General features: G+C 39.5%; 1 protein-coding gene across 7 annotated transcripts in view; it reads right to left on the bottom strand.

The window, feature by feature from the left end:
* The window catches only part of TSC1 (TSC complex subunit 1), a 29066-nt gene that overhangs the window by 3654 nt on the left and 4863 nt on the right, over positions 1 to 20549 (bottom strand). For 3 of the 7 annotated variants that reach the window (XM_082775428.1, XM_082775430.1, XM_082775429.1), the window contains exons 2-22: positions 18349 to 18411; positions 17116 to 17289; positions 16128 to 16231; positions 15401 to 15553; positions 13743 to 13887; positions 12518 to 12672; positions 12131 to 12204; positions 10501 to 10679; positions 9938 to 10047; positions 9572 to 9695; positions 9077 to 9189; positions 8700 to 8772; positions 7271 to 7369; positions 5495 to 6065; positions 4738 to 4781; positions 3865 to 4031; positions 2821 to 3003; positions 2333 to 2443; positions 1645 to 1767; positions 482 to 669; positions 226 to 387 (exon numbers count right to left, since the gene is read on the bottom strand). In XM_082775428.1, the coding sequence (XP_082631554.1) occupies positions 226 to 387; positions 482 to 669; positions 1645 to 1767; positions 2333 to 2443; positions 2821 to 3003; positions 3865 to 4031; positions 4738 to 4781; positions 5495 to 6065; positions 7271 to 7369; positions 8700 to 8772; positions 9077 to 9189; positions 9572 to 9695; positions 9938 to 10047; positions 10501 to 10679; positions 12131 to 12204; positions 12518 to 12672; positions 13743 to 13887; positions 15401 to 15553; positions 16128 to 16231; positions 17116 to 17221 (2984 nt within the window). In that variant the 5' untranslated portion in view covers positions 17222 to 17289; positions 18349 to 18411. Of the gene's footprint in view, positions 1 to 225; positions 388 to 481; positions 670 to 1644; positions 1768 to 2332; positions 2444 to 2820; positions 3004 to 3864; positions 4032 to 4737; positions 4782 to 5494; positions 6066 to 7270; positions 7370 to 8699; positions 8773 to 9076; positions 9190 to 9571; positions 9696 to 9937; positions 10048 to 10500; positions 10680 to 11364; positions 11511 to 12130; positions 12205 to 12517; positions 12673 to 13742; positions 13888 to 15400; positions 15554 to 16127; positions 16232 to 17115; positions 17290 to 18348; positions 18412 to 20549 lie in introns of those variants that run through there. The other 4 variants (XM_082775431.1, XM_082775432.1, XM_082775433.1 and 1 more) reach the window with 4 other exon arrangements.

Here is a 20549-nt window from a genome sequence, read left to right as displayed (position 1 = left end):
TTGCCTCCAAGTGTGAATAATGTTCAGCTATCTGAGAAGTATTTCCTAAACACTGCCAATTTGGACAGTGATTCTCAGTAACCCTGGAAGAGTCCTGAACCAGATTCAGTCTGTAACTGGGAGATAACAGAAATACTTTGAGCTGATGCATCCAAGTGCTAGGAATTCCCCAGTGATAAATTCTTAAAAACTGGTCGCAAGCCCAGCATATATCGCTGCCCTTACCTTTCTTCTGCTGCTTCAGCTGCTTCTGTTTTTTCATCTTCAAGTTTTTTCAATAAGCTGCTCTTCTCCAGCCGGCCAAACAGATCCAAGATCTCCAGCTCAAATGCCTGGGTGATTCTTTTCTGGGCCTTGTATCTACTTTCTACTGCTTGCAGCTGACCTCTGAATGAGAAGATAAACAAAAGCCCATCAGTTCCAGTTTCTTCAGATTCTGCCTCAAATGTAACACTGCACCTTACAGCCAGTAAATCCCTACCTTGCTTTGATTTTGACATCTTCCAGGTATTTCTTTTGCTCCACGAAGAGATGGTCCTTTTTAGAAAGCTGAGATTCCAGTTCAGCTATCCGTTTCTGGGAAGCCTCGAGCCTTTGGCTTTGCTGTTGAACACACAATTTTGCTTTCTCCAGATCTTTCCGATAAGCAGCGTGCAACATTTCAACCTCCTCAAAGGAAAGAACACAGTGTTAAAGTATAATTTGATTGTGTGTTGTTTTTATTAATATTTAGACATGGTTCTGATGCTATAAATAGGCACAGTTTAAGCAGGATGGAATAAAAGCTTTTCTAAAAACAGATATGGAAAGCTGCATACTCTGAGGATGCACACTACGTTACTGTGAAAACAATTTTACATCATTGGAATTTATTAGCACATTAATGTTCCTTATTAAAAAAAAAAAATTCAGCCAAGTAAACTTGCCAGTTCTGCACCAGATTAGACAACCTTCATTTTAAGACAGTTTTTGCAACATGACCTTCATTAAATACCAGTAAAAGATTTTTTGTTTGGCTTACTATTCACCTTCTTCAATTACTTGCTCTCACGCAGAAACAGTTCAATTGTTGTGTTAGCTACTTGCTTCTAATTAAAAAAAGGTCTCTTTGAAGTCAGGAAGTAAAACCATATGAACCACAGAAGTTTTAGTAAAGTTGGTACCAACTCTTAATAAGAAAGCAATTGAGTGAGAAGAGGAATACTGCGTGTTTTAGAACAGCATCTCACAGACACTGGTAAAACCCCGGTTAAGAACCTTCTACAAATTTCAGCAATACTACTCTACGTTACACAATTTCACATATAGAAGAGCCCAACACCACTTTACCTCCAACAGTCTGCTGTCAATTACAGCAAGAACACAGCAACCTACTCAGTTTACAGCAGTGGCATGAAGAAATTAAGAAGAATTTATATCAAGTGGCTAAAACTGACTTCAGGTGTACCCTAACGTACCCTTCCAAGCTTTCAAAAACAGCGCACTGGAGAGATTCCATAACCACACAGTGCACAGAAAATATCTGAACAAAAGGCTAACAAAACATGTTATGAAGCATTTCCTTTATTCTGACCACAAGGCTGAGAAGAGCTTGATGATGACTTCAAGCCAAGTATTCCCAAAAGGCCCTGTCTGCAATTGTACCTTTGTAGTGTCTGTGTGCTTGTGCTGCAACTGCTCCAGGTACAACTCATTGACCTCTCCAAGAACCAGAAGCTGTCTGTTCAAGAACTCCATCTGCTGTTGCACTGATTCACTGTTGGAAAGCTTTAAAGAGAAATTAAAGAGATTCAAGCACTGAAATGAGTAGTTCAGCAGGAAAGTCACAGTTGACTGGCACTGTGTTCACAGGGTATTTTTATAAAAAAAGGGAGACAAATACAAGAATGTGATGCACCACAGATCTTAAGTGGTGAAGAAATGAATTTTCATAAAGCTGGTGACAGTCTATACAGAATTTCACCATACAGACATTGCTTCCCTCAAGACAACCAAGTTTCCACTTACATGAGAAGTCCATTTAACTTCCAACATAAACGCGATTTCTGTGATGCCAAGATTTAGCAGAGCTTTAACACAAGTTCATATTGCTCAATCTGGGAATTCCTACTGTGCAAAGATCAGCCAAAACGAGAAGTTTCAGAAGCCTTTGATCTGAGTTTAGAATTTCTTCACCACAACACATTTCTGTGTGTTGTTTTTGCGCAATGAATATCAGATTCTATGGAACTAAGCGCAGGCTTTCAGAACAAGAAAAAGCACCTGATAACAATCAACAGAGAAAATAAACAGAAAGACTCAAAGGGACTCTGGGAACAGTGACTTCTCTTACCTTTTGAGAAACCTGGCTAAGCAGCAGTTCTGTGTGACACACCTTGTTGTTAGCTTTCTTTAATTCTAACCTCAGATCTGCAATCATGTTCCGGCAGTCTTCCAGCTTGGTCTGTTCAAACAAAAAACTCACTCAGGGTTCTGAAACTTTAGTAAGGAGTAGCAATTGCATATGGCTGGAGGGCCATAACCACCAGGACCGTAAATCAAGTTATACCGAGCACTTGTGAAAGTCCCAAAGCCAGCTAAGAAACCACATTTTCCTATTTCCAAATCAAAATGGAACAAAACAGACCTATAAAAGGACAATGACTGTCCAGATAGGCATTTCCAATTATGCACTGTCTTACTCTGAATTAGGACAGTATCTCTAATGGAGATATGTAGCTTTCTCTTCAGATATTCCATGCCACGTCAGCAGGAAGATTATTTTTAACCTCTCAGTAAGGAGACAACACAATTTTGTTCAGTGTTCTGTCTGCTTCATACCTGCAATTCCTGGCTCTGGTTGTAGAATTCCTCCCGGTCATGTTGCAGCTGCCTGATTTGGCTGTGAAGCTGAGCCACTATATTTTCATGTTCCTCCTGAAACTGGTGGTACCTGGCCTGTTCTTTCTGCAGACTCAGTTTCAAGGCCTGGATTTCTTTTTCCTGTAGTTTCAGCTGGTCTTTCTGTTAAGAAATGCATATGAAGCATCAGGCAAGACATCTTCTTTATTGGTTAGAACATCTACCCTATGCCACTAGCTAAGTAAAGCACTAACATCAGTTAAACAGCATGCAGGCTCAACACTTCTCTGTAAACAGAACATCCTATATCCATGTAGAGCACATTCTTAATGGTTTTGTGGGGTTTCTTTGGCTGAAAGAAAGTTTAAATGGTGCCAGAGTGGACAGGCTGGTAACTCCAAGTCACATCCAAAAGCACAGTGAGAAATAGCACGTTCTTCCCCAGCACCTCATGCTTTTGTCAGGGACATGGGCTTCACACCTGAAATCATGGTTCATTTTATAAAACAAACCTGGAAAGCTACTTTTGATTGTTCTACCAATTTCTTAAAAGGTGAAATTGTAAATGGAAGTAGCTATAACATGGAGGTACAGAATGAAACATGCCTAAATCCGTACTGAGACATTCTTCAATGCACTTATAACTTCGAGTTTTATCACAGTAAATAACTCAAAAAGAACATTGGAATTTACCAAGTTTTTGCTTTTCCACTGCTCAGTTGAGGAGCAGCGAGTAACTTCACTAACTGTGAAACCTTTACCCAAGGGTAACTGGCAGCAGGAGTTAAGCATGGAGGCATCCATGGATTCAGTCCCCTACAGTTAAATGGAAACTGCTGGTTTTAATGATCATGGTACATGCAACTCATCCATAGGTCATTCCACAAACACTGACTTGAAAAAGGTGAGAAACGAGGTTTGTTTTTCAATCAAGTGGTACAGAAAGATGCTGGCCAAGACAGGCTGACCCTTGTTAGCACACCAGCGTGTTTAAATGACTGCTAGATTTGTATCCCTGCTCACCATGGCAGCATTATGTTCCTCCAGCGCTGTTGCTTTAATCACTTTTCGCAAGAGCCGCCGGTTCCGAAGGGCATGTTGCTGTCTTTTGAAGCGCTCATACAGTAACTGGTTGTGCAGCAAAAGCAATTGGTTACGCAGGGTGTGAATCTCATCTGAAGGAGGAGAACCTGGATTGGAGTCAGAAGACCGAGAGGTTACTGAAATGTACCGTCCACGCTCCACACCTGGGAACTATTTTCTGAAGTACACGGATTAGATTTCTTTGAAATGACAGAGTGAAAATTTGTCTGTTCCATTTGAATTAAAACACAAACTTAATTTTTTAAACATTTTTTTCCCCAAAGAAACCAGAAAAATAATGTTTAACCACAAGTCTGCTTCAAACAAGTGGCAGATGACTACAGTTTTAACAGGCAAGTTTCTAATCCTGTGTTTATTCCCCCATATTACACAAACCTCACAGGAAAAAATGCTTTCAGAAGACATTGAAAACAAAGCTGTTTTTGTCTCCTGAACATATACATGCTCCAGATAGACTGCTCCTTCTATTACAAAAAAAACAAACCAAACAAGCTTGGCATCACTCAGAAGGCTAGCAGATCTTAAATGGTCAGAAGGGGAAACCTGTAAAATTGTGGGGAAGGCAGTATTCACTTTTCAAAGCGGAGAAAAAATCCCACACCAAAAATCTTGTCACACTGGAACACGGACGCTCATCTGCTAAGCAGATAAGCCATGATTTAATGGAAAGAAGGCACCGTCCTTCTGCAGTATTAGCGAAGAAAAAAAAAAGCACATGACAGTAGCAGGTCATTGTTTAAGCAAATCTAATAATAGAAGAACAGATTGCCAAAACACAAGAAACATCCTCACCTCCAAAATGAGTCCAGTCAGCAGATTTACTTGGCAGAGACAATCTGAAAAATTAAAATGCATTAACCACTAAGTTTAAATACACAAACACTGTGCAAGTCACTTTAAAATGGAAACCCCACCTGAAAGGAGCTTACAGCCTAATAAAAGTACAATTATGGTCAATTGGTATGAAGAGAACTGGGAGGAATTGTGCAAGAAGCAGGTTGCAAGGGCAGATGGTAAAGGAGGACAGAATTTCTTGGAAATCAGCAAGAAAAATTATCTCAGGTACAGAAAATAGCATAAGGACAAAGTGGAGTACAGGGGAATGAGAGAAAAAGGAGGAATGCAGCAGATGCACCTAGCCTTTAAATCTGGTTCTCCAGTTCTTCGCATTATCTGCATTAGAAAGTGTCAATCTCCCCTGGGACTCTACAGTTGCTTCTGGTCATCTAGTGGGGCACTTTAACCTGATAAAGTCAGCAAATCTCTCCAGCAGTGGTGTGGTAACACACCCAGCAGCCCTACTTCTTCACCCCAAGCTCTGTTACTAAAGGCAGAAAGGGTTCAAAGGGCACAGACCCATTTTTATAGTAAACTAGTTACCAACAGAAATATAGAAATTCTCCACCCAAACCTAACAGTAATGTTTCAAGGAATACATTTTTCATTTAGGTTTCCTAACCCACCTGTTTTCCAGACACAGCTATTAAAATAAAGCCAACACAGGAGCCTTAACAAGAAAGTTTGCAAAGTAAGACTTGCAGTCACCTACTTGTTCAGCTCCTTAGTGTGTGCGTCCGCCCCTTGCTGTATCAGCCTGTCCAGTACTTCCACAGGAGAAGTAGAGGCCATGCAGTCTTCATCCTGGGTTCCCTTGACTTTCTTTAGCAGCTCCTCAGTCTTCTTGCCAACAAAGAGGTAGGCAGTCTTTGGTAACGCAACCTCAAAAAGGTGCTCGTACAGGGGAGGCTGCCCACCCCCAAACACCACTCTTCTTTGTGCTGGTACTTTGCAAGGGCTGGGAGTGAGAATACTCGTCTCCCCAGAGGTTCCTTCCCTGTTACCAGCAGGGCTTTCACCAGAGCCTCCGCAGGGCTTGTCTATGGGAGTAAATGTTTGTTTGGGTGTTTCCCGCGCACTCTCAGGCCCAGGCTTGTCCAGAGAAGATGTTAAAGGCTCAGAGGTCTGACCGTGTCCCTGAACACCAGAGACTGCTGATTGGGTCTTCTTCTGAGAGCCCGACAGACTTTCGTTTGTGCGGTAAAACGGAGAGTCAAATCCTCCTCTAGGCACCATGTGTTCAGCATCAGTTGTGATCTCGGAGATCTCTTTAGATATTGCATCTGAGAGGGATCAAGGGGACACCCAATTAGTTTAGTCAGCTTAACACACAGTTTCTGGACAGTGTATTTTTTTGCTGTACCCTAACCAGTTCTCATAGTGCCCTTAGGCATCCATTTACCTTACACATGCTTGAATGTCTCAATGTAGCTACGGAAAAAGCCCTGCAAGGTGTCCTGAAGTAAAATTAGAACCAGACCATACTTCAGAACCGAGGAGTACAAACTAACTCATGGTTCTATGACAGAAGAGCGATTCACTTGCTTTAAGTAGCTCTAGTTCTTAAATTGGTCAACTTGAAACATTTCCCAAAAAATAACTAAAATCCCAGTGTTAACAATGTAAGTGCACCTTAAAAAAATAAAAAATAAAAATATTACCTTGAAGGTTACGATAGAATTACAGCAGCTAAAGTATCTGCTTCTAGAGTTCACTTTTTACTATTCTTTTATGTCAGGACCATACTCGCTTCAGTAGTCTTCTGAAGAAGATTAAGTTTACTGTTTTACTTTACTGTTTTGACTGTTTATGAAAAACACTTGCATTTGAAAAGATGGTATTATTTAAAGACACTGAAGACCTATTCTAAACATGGAAAAAAGTAAATAATTGTGCCCAATTTCTGTAAGACAAATCAATGACGTCCTGAAAAAAAATTAAGAGCTTAAGAACAAATGCACAAGTATCTCACTGAAGCTCTCAAAACAGGATTTTTAATTTTTAAAAAAGCGTTTTGTAGGGATTCTTTACATAGGACTGAAGTTGCCTTATAGTGAGAACAAATGTTATTACACTACCTAATCACCACAGATTTACTCATTCTCCTATAGATTTGTTTGTTCCTAAAATAAATATCAGCATTACTAAGTTCTGTCATTTCAGTCAGCTGCTCTCTAATAAAAAAATATTTACTTCAGCAAACAAGTCTGAGTTCTAGGTACTAGTCTTCAGCATTGGGCAACTTTTCAAAGGAATAAAGCAGGTTGCAACAAGAATTCCCATATCGTAGACCCAGAAATGACACGTTTAAAATTAATTAATGGCAAAGCTCACAGCGAAGGTATTTAAGCATATGAAAGTTACCCTAGAGAATACTGAGAACAGCAGCGATACAAGGCAAAACAATCAAGCACAAGCCAAGAATCTTACATTTCAACATTAAAAACATTTCCTTAGCTAAGATGTTTATAAAGATAACAGAAATTACCTTCCTCTCTGTCCTTTTCAGCACTATCTTCAAAAGACAAACCACCTAAAAACTCCGGAAGATCACTTAAGGTTACTGAACTTTTACTACCAGGTGTGTCTGAAAAAAAGAAAAAAAGTTATTTGTATAGATGCTGTTTTGTCCAGCCTTATTACAGCACAAAACAAGCCTTATATTGCTGTAAGGGATAAGATTAAATGTGTCCCTCTTTCCTCTTTTGAGGAAGCATCTGTTCCTGTGGAAACCAGTTCCGAGATTAGTCACATGTTTGTCCCAATCCAGAAGTGTAGTTTTGTAAACTTAACATTTGCTACTGCACAACAAGTGTAGGTGGCCTCCTCTACAAGTAAGGATGTGTTGTCTGCAATTGAACCCATTAAATAAATAAAAAAGCAGCCAATATGTAGTGCGACAACTGTACTTCTACATTAGCTTTAAACTCCCTCTTGGCTTCTGATTTGACTACTCGAGGACATACCCCCCAAACACCCCAAAAAGGAGGTGTAGTAAGCTGATATAATACAAACTTGACCGTATGTGACTGCTGATCAGAACTGTGAGCCAGCTGCCAGGGATAAACACACAAAGGCATGCAGGATAGAAACCTCATGCTCACAGCTCAGGAACAGATTAGGAACCCACTGAAAAAGCTAGCCTGCTCTTGTGATTCAGGAAGTTCAGATTCCAGTGTTGCTATAACACTTCAGCAGGGAAAACCAGCTTAAGTTTCACTATCATCTCCACCTTGAGGATACTAAAGATGCACATTATAGAGGTTTCAAACAGTGCCCAAATCCCCTTCTAGAGCTGTCACAGGTGTAGATGACAGAGAATGGAAAGGATTCTAGATTTACCTATTAGAAGTTGAGTTCCTCAACCATCCACTGTTGCTTTCAATATTCCACAGGACTTTAAGAAACAGTTCAAGTACAGAAATACAATTGTGGATAGCAAACAAAGTTTTTCCAAAAGTCTTTAAAGGAAGCGTATCTATCCTCATATCTGGATCAAATTGTAAGGCTGCACATGTGACATAATTTGTTCAGTAAAAACTTAAAGTAAAACTTGTTGCTTCTAAAAAAATTCACCCTCAAAGCATCAGCTTTAAAAAAAATCCTTTTCCAAACTTCAGTGTTGATCTGCATATTTAAATTTAAATATGCATGAGGGGGCAAATAGGCCAGTTAATAAAAAACAAAAAACAAATATGCAGGCTACTTCTGAAGGTGAATAGTTAAAATGAAATCAAAAGCATCATGGAAAGGTTTGAATCACAGTTTAAGGCAGGATTCTGGAACTATGAAGAACTCAGGGAAAAAAACAAACAGAAAAACCTTTGGAAAAGCATTTGGCAGTTGGAACACATAAATAAAAACAGGATTTGTTTAAAGTAAGTTATTGAAAATAGGGAGAGGAAAGTGGAGTTTACCCAATGACTTATCACTGTTTGTGACATTTTGTTGTCGGTACAATAAAGGCCTCCCAGAATCTGATTTGTCCTCCTGGAAAAAAAAAAAGACAACATACATATTCTTTGCATCAGACGTCTATTGGAAACAAACCTCTTGGATAGTTTCATAGAAAGAAAATTTCTGCAGATATCTGCACGTTTACACCATCACACAAAAACTGTGTAACTAGAAATGGTAAAAGTAGTCAAAAGCAGTCTAACCTTAGAAGAAAATGAGGTTTTACAATAGAATGCAACACTAAGTCTGTTACTTTGATTTTCCTCAGTTACAGTCATTGCATGCACAGCCAGTCAATAACAAGTCAGATTTATTTGGCAGAAGAATTTTGTTGTACCTTTTTAGGTGGTGTGGCAGCAGCTGAAGGAAGTGAAACATGCACAAAGTCATCTGAAGTGCTGGGTGGAGGAGATGTGGCTGGCGTTCCCAAAGGTGTTCCTTTACCCCCTGCTGAAAAGGGGGAGCAAAAGTTTCCTCAGCAAGGATCCCCATTCCTCCTTTCAGTTGAGAATTATATGTGAAGAACTGTATGTTTAAACAGTATCTCAGCCATTTACTTCTTACATCTCTTTCCACTATCTACCAAGATAAAGACACACAGTTTCCAATGGGGCTGTTTCAGACTTTGGCACTGAATTAATTGCAATTTGTCTCACTGTTTGCATTAGTACTACTCTGGATGACCAGGTACTCCATTCACAGAAGTAATGACTTAAACCTATCAAACAGCAGAGTGCTGCAACCCCGTTTAAGAAGCTGAGAGCAAAAATTTCAGCCAGAATTTCTATTTTAATAAATCTTTAAGGCCTAATCCAAAAAATGCAGCACGTACCAGATGTGCCAAAAGCTTTGCTGTAAGGTTGCGATGAAGACTGGGATGATTCTGATGGGACAATTCCAGGGGAGGTTGGTGGAGTGGTCATACCACAAACTGCAGAAGGACTCCAGATGGTAACCTATGCAAAACCAATACACGACGAACACAAATCGGCAAAGCTCAGAAAAAGAATGTGTGCACTGTCAAACATGCACATCTACACTCTGATATAGGAAACCAGATGGGAATAAATCTGAAATACACACTAAGTTCTGAAGAATTCAGTGCTTCTCCGAAATGTGATTTTGGGGTTTTGTCAATGGAAACTACAAGCAAAGTGCAAGGCATTAAATGCATGCTGCATACAACCTTCTGCTTTACCTGCTGTGGCTCAGTTGACAGCTGTATTGACTGTGGGCTCAGAATCTGAGGTAGCTGCCCTGGCATTTGTGATAGTGTTAGCCGAGGAGTGGAATATGGGGTAGAAGTCCCTGAAAGTTTAAGAAACATAAATTAGAAGTATACTACATATCAAATGTAAATCAATGATTCTTTTGGCTAGTAGTAAAGGCTTTTAAGCAAGACATTTCAAGTCTGTTCAACATACACAACGTACACAGCCATAGCGAGCAAACAAGAAACTTTTCCTCCAACACCAGAAGATATCTATTGCATATATTACATACTACAGCTTTTGGTTTTGTTTGGTTTGGTTGTTTTGAGGGGCAGGCAGAGGCACTGAAAAGGCAACTTTGTCAACATTCTGAATGTCTGCATGATCAGAGCATGCACGCCTATGTAAATATACATATGTGTTTTAAATGAAAGTTTGTTTTCCAGTGCCCAAGAACTGGACTTCAAGTGAGATAATAAGATGCCTCTTTGCTCTAAGGCCCATTTTCTTCCAGGAAATGGGTATTCATTAGCCATCAGGCAGATCTTACCATAGCTGCTCTGTGTGTCAATGTAATGGCTGGCACTGGGGTCAGTTTGATGATGTTTTAAGTTTGTACAGGGTTTCCGAGATGCAGAGTAATAGCCATCTTCATACGAGGCTTCTGCAGGGTCCAGGGAGATTTTGGCACATTCTATCACAACATCATGAGTTTCTAGTCTTTTCCACCTGCAGACAGTTTTTGGATCCAAAAGAGTAAGTTAGTCAATTATTGTTACAAACAAGGGTTCCTGGAGATATCAGGAATTGGCTTATAGGATGGCTCATTTGTTCCAGACAGCCCTGCATACTCCCAGCCAGAACTGGAACAAGGCAGCATACAGAAATTGCAACCAGATGACTTATAAAATGGGGTCTCAAATAGGAGACAAACAGCTTTGACACAGAGATCCATAAAGGTCTGCCATGGAGCACTCTGGAAAGGAGGAATAGCATATGAAGACTTGGTTGATCCTGAGCTTCAGCAACTGTAGAAATCAGCTCAGCTAGACTCAGATGTTGGTCAAAATTTAGAAATGCCAGCAATGAGGGAATTATATTATTTAAGCAATCACCATCCGCAATGCCAGTTTCAGGTTTGTGTTTTTCCTCCTAAGCTTTGGGAACGTCCTTTATTATTACTACTTCCTTCATTCTGATTTTTTTTCCTCACTAAAGTTAGCAGCCATATTAGATCTGTCCAATATTTCAGGGGATGGAAGTTCACTGTAAAGAAGAGAAAACACAGAAGGCTGTCTATTAAAGGCTGAGTCACTTCTGAATGTAAGATATGTGAATGATACCAGATCAGAAGGCTTCAACAGTTAGTTTTGTGCCAATTGAACTCCTTAGTGGCGCCACCCTCCCTCCGTACCCATTCTCCCTGTCTGAGAGAAGCCTGCAAAACTGAGCATTGTGATATTCAATAGGTTCCCATTTAGTAGTGTTTTCCTAGTGGCTCTGAAAAGCAGGGCAAGAGCACTACTGTGCAGCAACAAGAGTCAATTTCTCCTCTTCAGTGGCTGGGCCTGTGGAGACAAGAGAAAAGCAGCAAGTGGTGCTGCTGCAGGCAAATGAGCCTATTTCTAAAGAAAACTAATACAACTGATGTTAAAACATACCTGTTAAAAGAATTGATCTGTTAACTGAACCAATATCTAGGTACCAAAACAAGACACACTGAAGTCGTTTTCAACACAAATCCCACCAAGTACTTCAACAAACCAAAGACGTGACCCAAACCTTAAGCCAATGAAGCAGGTCAACACCAGTAGTTTCTCTTTACTTACTATAAGCAAAGTTTTTTAGAATTTTATGAGAACGTTTCATTGTTACGTCATAAAATTAAGAAAGTAAACTTAAGTAAAAGACAGATTCTATCTCAGATACCAAATGAATTTAGAACCCCAACATCATTGTTCATGGCCCTTCACAAAAGATGATTCTTATTCATCCATCTGTAAGCTTGGATGAAGAAATTCTATGCATTTACCTGGTGTACCTATGAAAATGGATGGTGAAACACCACTGGCACACGCTGTTGTTGATAGAAAAGTTTTTACTGTAAGCCTTCTGAAATAACTCAGCTAAAATCCGGTCACTTATAGACTTCCTTAATAGCAGAGAGAATGTGTATATACCTTCGTGGGTCCAGTTCATGGTCCTTAGATCCAGTCACTAATTCCGGATGAATTCGCACATGTTCCATCATTGGCTGGATGAGCAAGAGAAAAAAAAAAAAAACTACATTTTTCTGATTGCACTAAAATACACAAAACTGATGAGCAACCTGCTGATCTCAATAGGTCAGAATTTTCATTTAACAGATGTTTAAAGTTAGCACATAACATCACAGACTCAAGAGACGATCTTGTTCCCAAATGAGATTTCAGTCCTTTAATAGCCTGTCTGTACAGTTGAGCAGGTCTCAGTTAAACCAAAGTCTGTGTTATAACTTAACACACAACTGCCTTTACACAGCTATGAATTTTTTGTCTCAGACAATACAGTGATGAGCAGCATTTTACCTTCACTACCTCTTCAAAGGTCTCCAAGTTTTCCTTCATACTGTAGTGAGAACGCAGAAAGGAGACAAAATTGCAAGGATACATTCCGTAAAGACGATGAAAAAGAGCATAAACACTGGCATGAAGATGGACAAGATAAATCTCTGCCACGTGACCTGGAAAAAATAGTTAGAATCTTTTTCACTACACTGAAGAACAAGATTTCTAAGAATGCAAGCAAACTGTTTTTACATTTGAAATGCTAAATGGAACAAGTCTTCTGAAACACTAATAGTCCCTAAAAGCCACGAAGTCTTCTTAGAGAACAGACAACCCATTCTCATCAGCTCACAGCAAAACCAAAAATTAGATATGGACCATTAAGAATGACAGGATACTCATTAGAATTAGTCTTTACAGCACAGTATTTTCTACTCAAATAAAAAACCTGAAGCCACTCTAAACACTCTAAATACGGAGTTTGCATGATGGCCTGAACGATTAAAGAAAATTAAGGCATGCTTCACTTCAAAAGTAAAAACTAGAAGTTTGTCTTTCACAGAAAACACGTTCACAACAGACTTGACTCTTACTAGCCGTATTTCTTTTCTGTAAATTCCAACCTTGCCCGTTGTCACGGGCAATGTTACATTGCTTTGTAAATAGTATCTTTATGTGCTTAACACAACATTTGTTCATATATCCGTAAGACATACATAAGTAGCTACAGTGTTGGATCTCAGATAGCTTACAAAAAATTCAGCAAAACCAGTGTTGTGACTGAGAAGACTAGGTTTGCCAACACTTTCATGATAATTGTAACTGTCATTGATAATTGTATATTGAAAGGAATTCTTACATGTTGCTTCTTCCCCCTCCCCACTCACACCTGGGAAACTCAAATTCCCAAATATCTGCTTCAAATGTTAGCGGTTTTTCCTTTTTCTACCCATTAACATCAATCTCTGCTTTTTCACTGCCATCAAAGTAGCATTTCTGTCCCGTAAAACTTCAGATAACAGCAGCACCACACTAGAGAATCTAAGAGTTTGCTAACTTTTGAGCAAAGCAGCACTGCCCAATATTATCAAAGAACAGAATAGTCTGTAATCTTAATACACAATCTTCTGCATTTAAATAATCTCAGACCTTTAAGAGTCTCACAAAAGAATGTGCTCATCAGCTGCATAAGAGTCTCAAGAATACTGCTACACCATAACTGCACGTAACAAAGTTGAAATCTCACCTGGATTCTGCAAGCACCAGGCTGAGAGACGCCCAAAGATACCAAAGAAATCATGAAGGTACTGTTTGCCAGACTGAGGAATCATTGGCAACATGGTTATTAGCACTAGGACACCTGTGGTGAGTACTACTACATCTGTGTCAGTCTGCAAGAAGGGAAAAAACTTGCATTAGTCAGTTAAGAGAGTTTAACTTAATTTTTCCAAGGATGAAGTAAGCACTGGAATCATCATCATGGAAAAAGTTCTCTACTTTGAATTGGTCTGAAACCTACCATATCTTAATGGACCAAAGTTACTGTCTCTTTCATCCAGAATAAATCTAAGAAAAAGATTTGAGATTCTTGCTCCTGTCCTGTCATTTGCCTCCTGCTTTTCTGTAAAAAAGACTTGACTTAAAAAGGGAACATCACCACAGTTCCATCAATTAAGTAGGAAAAAAAATATTACTGGTATGTGAAGCATCTTACGTACTGCATTTCCTACTCCACAGAGCCAAGCACATGGTGTTCAGAGCATACGAAACTGCAAATCTGATCAGGATATTCAAGGATGTTGGTCAATTACCAACACAAAGGTCAGAAGTTTTTCTATGAAACCTGTATTCACGCAAACTTACCTTTGTGCATCTTGCGAACAAATTACCTGCCACATCAAGTTTTCAGGATGATTAACATGACAAGTTATATAAATTTGGTGTTTTAAATCTTCACTAAATTAAAAGCTAGCTTTTCTCAGCTTCAGAGGCTTCAAATGTGAACCAAAAAAAAACCCTTAGTACTGTTAAAACACTGAGACTTGAGGGAGCCATTGCTGTATGGCATGCAAGTGTAAACAATGCCTGGTTGATGACTCCAGCTGCTAAATATTTCATAAAGCAGTAACTCAAACAACCAGAACCCCCTGGCTTACACTGAGAGAAAGGGGTATGGTAGCAAAAATCTTTAGCTAGATGAAACAGTAATAAAGACCAAATTTTAGGACATGACACAGGCTATGTTTAAACTCTTTCCCAGTACAGTCCCTGCTTGCCTCCCCAATTCAACGTATGTTTTCCTCAGTAGTTCCTCTGCTTTGCCAGGAGAGGGGCATGAATGGCACAGGTAAGCCTGTGGCCAGATGCTGCTAAGCTGTTCTTGGTATATCCCAAGAGCCCTTCCAGGCTGATGGGACATAGTAAATGTTACGGATCTTTCTTCTTCTGCCTCCTCTATTCTCTTTATACTCCAGATAGACACCTCTTTACACGCCAGCATGTCTGCAGCTAAGATGGGAAATTCTACTAATTCAAAGGGAATTTCACCATGGAATAGTCTGCTGTATGGCTCAGCTGCACTGCAGATGGAGCAGAGTATATCACCATCAGCTTCACCAATGGCTCTTCGTCTTTGACTTCTTTTTAAAAGTTGTAGTGAACTTTAAATAACCCTAACTCAAAATTATATAGTGCCAGATGCTGTCAGAGACAGGATTGTCAGTAATAAGAGGAGCAGCACAGAGTATTCAGTTACAATTTTTCCAGTGTGCCTCTGTATTTTCTCTCTACTCACAGAGTAACTAAATGACATCAAAACAGAAAATAAATGCCTTTCATTACAAGTATGTATGCTTACTTCAAGTGTACAAGTGTTTTAATAGACAACAGTAACACAGTTCTTACCTTGAGACATTTAAGTAAAGAAAGTAGGAGAGGTGCTTGAGAAAGCTTATGTTTCCAAGATGGTTGTCGTCTTATCACATGTCCCAGTAGAGAGAGAATGGGTAAACGGGTAGCAGCTTTGCCCATATATTCATTAATTTTGTCCAGAAGGTGCTGAGAGAGGATTTTAGAGTGGTAGAAAAAGGGAAGTTTTGTTTGATGAAAAAGAATATACATCAGTTAAATATATATATTCAAAAAAAAATAAATCTATATTCACCAGTTTGCTATTGTCAGTTGTAGAAACTAAGGGCATTTTACAAATATACAGGAACCAAATGCTAAAAATCTGGTCAACCAAAATAAAAATTTCTAGTGCCACTCTCTCAATCTATTTAAAGATGGTTACCTGCTCCAAAAAATACTCCGATTGTTTCAGGCTAATAAATCTAACATTCAACAAGCAGCAGCATTGATGCAAAGAACAAACATTCTTCAAAATAGTCAAATTTTAGAGGTTCTTTGGTAAATCGTGCCAGTTTAAGCAACCCATGAAATGGAACATTTTAAAGATTGAAAAAAAACACCCTACTTTTGATAAAGAGATACTACATGTCTACAACAAGGTAATTACGTATCAGAATGTAAAAACAGAATACAAGCAGATACTATTTAAATGCTTCTTTAATTACCAAACTAAAATTTGCCATAATTAACAGCAGTAGTTTTTTGTTTATTTTTTTTTTACCTTGTCATGAGGCTCTTGTAGTGTGGACAGTATATGCAGTGCCTGCTGAGAATTGGTTTCCAAGTAATAGTCTACCAGGTTGTTCACAAGCATAGGTCCACGGTCTATCAGTTTGTTTGCAACAAGACAAAAAAAAAAGTACATTCTCAATATACAAGATATGAAGCATTTATTACAGGAATGTTGCCCAACTTTGTGACAACTATTGCACAATTTATAACAAACTAGTACCTACTGTCTCAGACCTTTCAGAAAATGAGACCTCTCAGCTATGTTCACTAGTTCATGACCATTCAAGCAATTATATTGCGTTCAGTAGGAAAGTAACCAGTGTATTTTGATTTGTTTTGTTGTTTAAATGAAGAACAATTACTGAGGCACTGCCTAACCTTAAAAACCTAGATGAAGCTAACTGCAAGAGTGTTTTACCCAGCAGGGGCAAAGAGTTCAGGAGCAATTTTATATTCTCTCCCTTCAGCATAAAGAACAACCTCAGGGATAAGGAGATTAACAATGCTCTCGTTCTCTGAAAAGGCACCATCAACATAAGAGATGCCTTAGTAGCAGAGAGCATTTTTTAAATAAAGTCTGCGTCTGAAGTTTTGTTTAGGGTCAGGTTTTTACTTGTTTGTTCTGAACAAGCAAAATCCCACTAGTTCCCATAATGGGCATGACACCCAATTCTTTTTACACTTGACAAAGAAAGCGTCATCAGCCCACAACTTGAGGTTATGCCCCAGAAAAAAACAATCATTTTATAACAGCATTTTAACAATTATTTAACAAACCTTCCAAGAGACATGCCATTAAGCAAAACAGACTGAAGAGAACCTTCAACCCTTCAAGCAATTTAAGTCCCAAATACTAAGAGTTTCCTTCAAGTCACATTTGCAAAAGAGTGTATTTGATAGAGAACACCATCACATTATTCTACCTTTGTTGGTGTAAAAGCAAATCCCTACCTCCAACAACTTTTAAGGATACATACCACAAATGAGATTATCTTTGAACGCAGCTGTTATGTCTTCCAGGACACCCAGACTTGGAGAATCCAGCATTGAGAGGAGCTCACCAACATTTCCTTGTTGTGCCATGATGCATGTACTAACGTGAACGTGGAGGTTAAAATTTCAGGAAGTTCCTCATTGGTGCCTCTACCAGACTAGGAGCAAAAAGAAAACAGATAAATGAGCTTTCCTTTTTCCCTTTCTATCTTAGATTTCTTGTTTCTCTATTTCTTTTCTGCAGTATTGCCCATTTAACAGTTTTACACTGAAAAGATTGCTAGAACTTACACACCTGCAATAAAAGCTGTAAGAGAAAATGTTTGTTTGTTTTTAAGACATTAATCTATCATATGGAATACCTTGGATAGTGTACACAGACTGGGGACTGTCAAACCGTTCTGTTTCAGGAGGTTTTTTTTTTTTTTTTTTTTTATTTGCTCTCCAGGTAAGTCAACTAAAACTGAAGTTTTGAATAAAATGCAAATAGCTCCCTGGAATCACTCCATTATCACTTTCTTACAGCAATTCCTCCTCAACCAGCCTTTCAAGCACTCCGCACAGTAGTCTACACTCTGGAAGAAATATGCAGCTCGAGATCCTTTTCCACTCCTGTGGCTAGATGAGAAATTCACTGCCCTCGGCTTTCCATTATTGCATACTAATAGATCTGTGCTTTAACACTTGCAATATGGCCAGGTTGCAGCTGTTCAGAAACTCAGTTAGGGTTACTACAGCTGCCGTTGCTTGGCCATCCGTGCATACTAAATTACAAGCTTCGCAGCACAACATACCTCATTTTCACATGTAGAATCCGTGCATTATATATTAAAAACCCCAGAGTGCACAAGCTGTATAGATTACTACAAACAATACTGTGCAGATTAAATGGCTCTGGTCACCTTCACAGTACTAAGGAAGAGTAAATCTAAACTGGGGCTTTTTAGGTGGCTTCCTTCCATGTAGCAGTGAGGGAAGGACATAGTTATCACACCTAACACAAAATGGACTAAGTTATCATCCACCCGTAAGAACCCTACGCTGAACCTTTCCAAGTGGCAGAAAGAATCTGGCTTCACATCACACCAATTTTGTCAGCAAGGGTTTCTTCTCTCCCCTCCTTCCAGCTAGCATATATTTTTCATTTCCTATATGGACTGACACATGACCAAGTTTACATGCAAGATTTTTTTTTACTGCAACTGTATATACTGCACCTGTTCTGTGGATGCGTTGAGCTTCTGTCTGCAGTGCTGTCAACCACACACCTTTCATGATCACTAATAAAGACAAAAAGCAGGAACAGATTAACAAAAGGTACAAATTATCTCTTCCTTACCAAACTGCGTATATTCAGGACAATGCTAAATTCTTTACCAGGAACAGCAGAGCTAGGTATAAGTCAGCCCTCTCTTTGAAAAACCCCAAGAAGTGTTGCACAGTTGTCCTTCCTGCAATTGCCCATAGGTTAGGCTGTGCAATGGCCTCAAACTAGATGGCCTTCACAACAGGATTATAGCTTTGCACTGTGAACCTTAAGAAGCTGCTGAAGAGTTTTATTTATGGTAAGTAAAATCTTACACACGCACACGTCTTCTCTTATCACACCAATTTCTGACTCCAGAATAATTACTCTAACTGCCTAAGTCTCCAGTCAAAACACTGTTACACATTAGCTAAGGACCATATATCAGTGTTCTATTTTAGGAGATAATGCTCTAATTACTTATATATGCATTATTTTCTTGAAAACGCGTGGTTGACAGAGTTACTGGATGGCAGGAGTTAACCCGTCTACCGGCAAACTTCGTCATTTGCAACATATCACTTCCTAGTTGCAAAGCTGCCCAAGGTCACTTTTATTAGGGACACAAGCCATCAGCTTACTTAATTTGGCACTGATTGCAAATTCAAAGGTGATAACATAGCACCACACACACCACAGGCATTTCTATAGCAACAAACTTTCTTAAAGGCTTTCAGTAATCGCAGTGCCAGAACACAAAAACACCCTCGATTTTCGACGATCAGAGCTGAGCAGTCCAAGTAAGATTTCTGTTCCTCTCCCAGCAGCCAGCAGTCTGCTAATGCAAGAGCTGAATGCCATCTCTTTTTGCATCCCGTGCTGGCAAGACCTTAAAAACTGCAGATTTAAAAACCGGCTGGTACTATAAGCAAGACTTTCAACTAAAGATAATAAAATGGAAACTTGGGGGTGGGGAGAAGAGTCACTTTTTACTGAAATGCATAACAGATTCCGGTCTGCTTTCCAAAAAGATTCGGGGTGGGATTTGCTGGTTTTGTGGGTTATTTTTTTTGACTCTATATTGTGCAGACTTCCAAGCTTCAACTTCTTCCTCAAGGAGCTTGCTGTTGAGAGGGGAAACAACGTTCAAAGAGCAAAACCATCCATTCCAAAAAGTTTTAAGTCACTCATCCGTGCACCCTAAGGGGTCAACCTCCTCCTTTGTTACTCATTTTCAGGAGTCAAGGCTTTGTTAGTTTGCACGAACCACACTAATAGTAAATTTGTTAAATTCCTGATGTATTCAGATACCCTGAACACACACAGCCCCAGAACACCAGTGCAGAGCCCTACGGGGATATGGTTCCCTCCCAGGAATCTGTTCTTTTCTGAGAACTCTGCCTTTGAGTCCGACAGGGCTTGCTAACAAAGGTGCCTCAGTTTCCATCAGGTTACAGCCTCAGCTATGGTTAAGCAAGAGATTCACCGAGCAACCTGAATTATTGTCTAAAGCCTTGTTAACAAAAGAGATACACGACCACACCCCCAGATCAGCTGCAAGCAAAACCTGTTTTAAGAATTAAAGCAGCACAAACATCAGTCTCTGGTTTTTGTTGTTTTACCCCATCAAGACCTTGTCAACACTATTGCCTTTGTTCCCCCACCCCACTGCCAAAGCAACTGCACGCACAGAATCACGGACTCCTCACCACAACCAACGCCTTTATTCCTTATTTTTATTTTTTATTTTTATTCCTATGCTTTCAGTCAGATGTGGAAAATTCAGGTTTCAGTGCTCAGCAGGTCAAAGGATTCCAGACTTCTCACTATTGGCTTGATGGCCCACACGAACACCACGATCAGATAAAAGCGAGGCTGACAACACAACCTTAGTTCGTGGTAACTCCACGTGGAGGTAACTAAGAGCTTCCCAAGCTCCCTAATTCAACCTGGCAGCTCCAGTGACCTCGTGCCAATAAATGCAGCGTAATCTAAATGAACTCGTCTATCAGTCGATTGTGTGCTCAATGTGCTTCATGTGGAGTGAAGCAATCTCCACTCCAGAAGGCAGCATTCAAAATATTAAAAGTATTCTGACCTAGGTCAGAACATGGGACAGTATTACAGAGTCATTTCATTTAACGCAATGTTTATCTGCTGAAATCACATAAA

Source organism: Aythya marila (assembly GCF_965140915.1).
Source record: "Aythya marila genome assembly, chromosome: 19".
Classification (NCBI taxonomy): domain Eukaryota; kingdom Metazoa; phylum Chordata; class Aves; order Anseriformes; family Anatidae; genus Aythya; species Aythya marila.
This window is presented reverse-complemented; position numbering and strand designations above follow the sequence as displayed.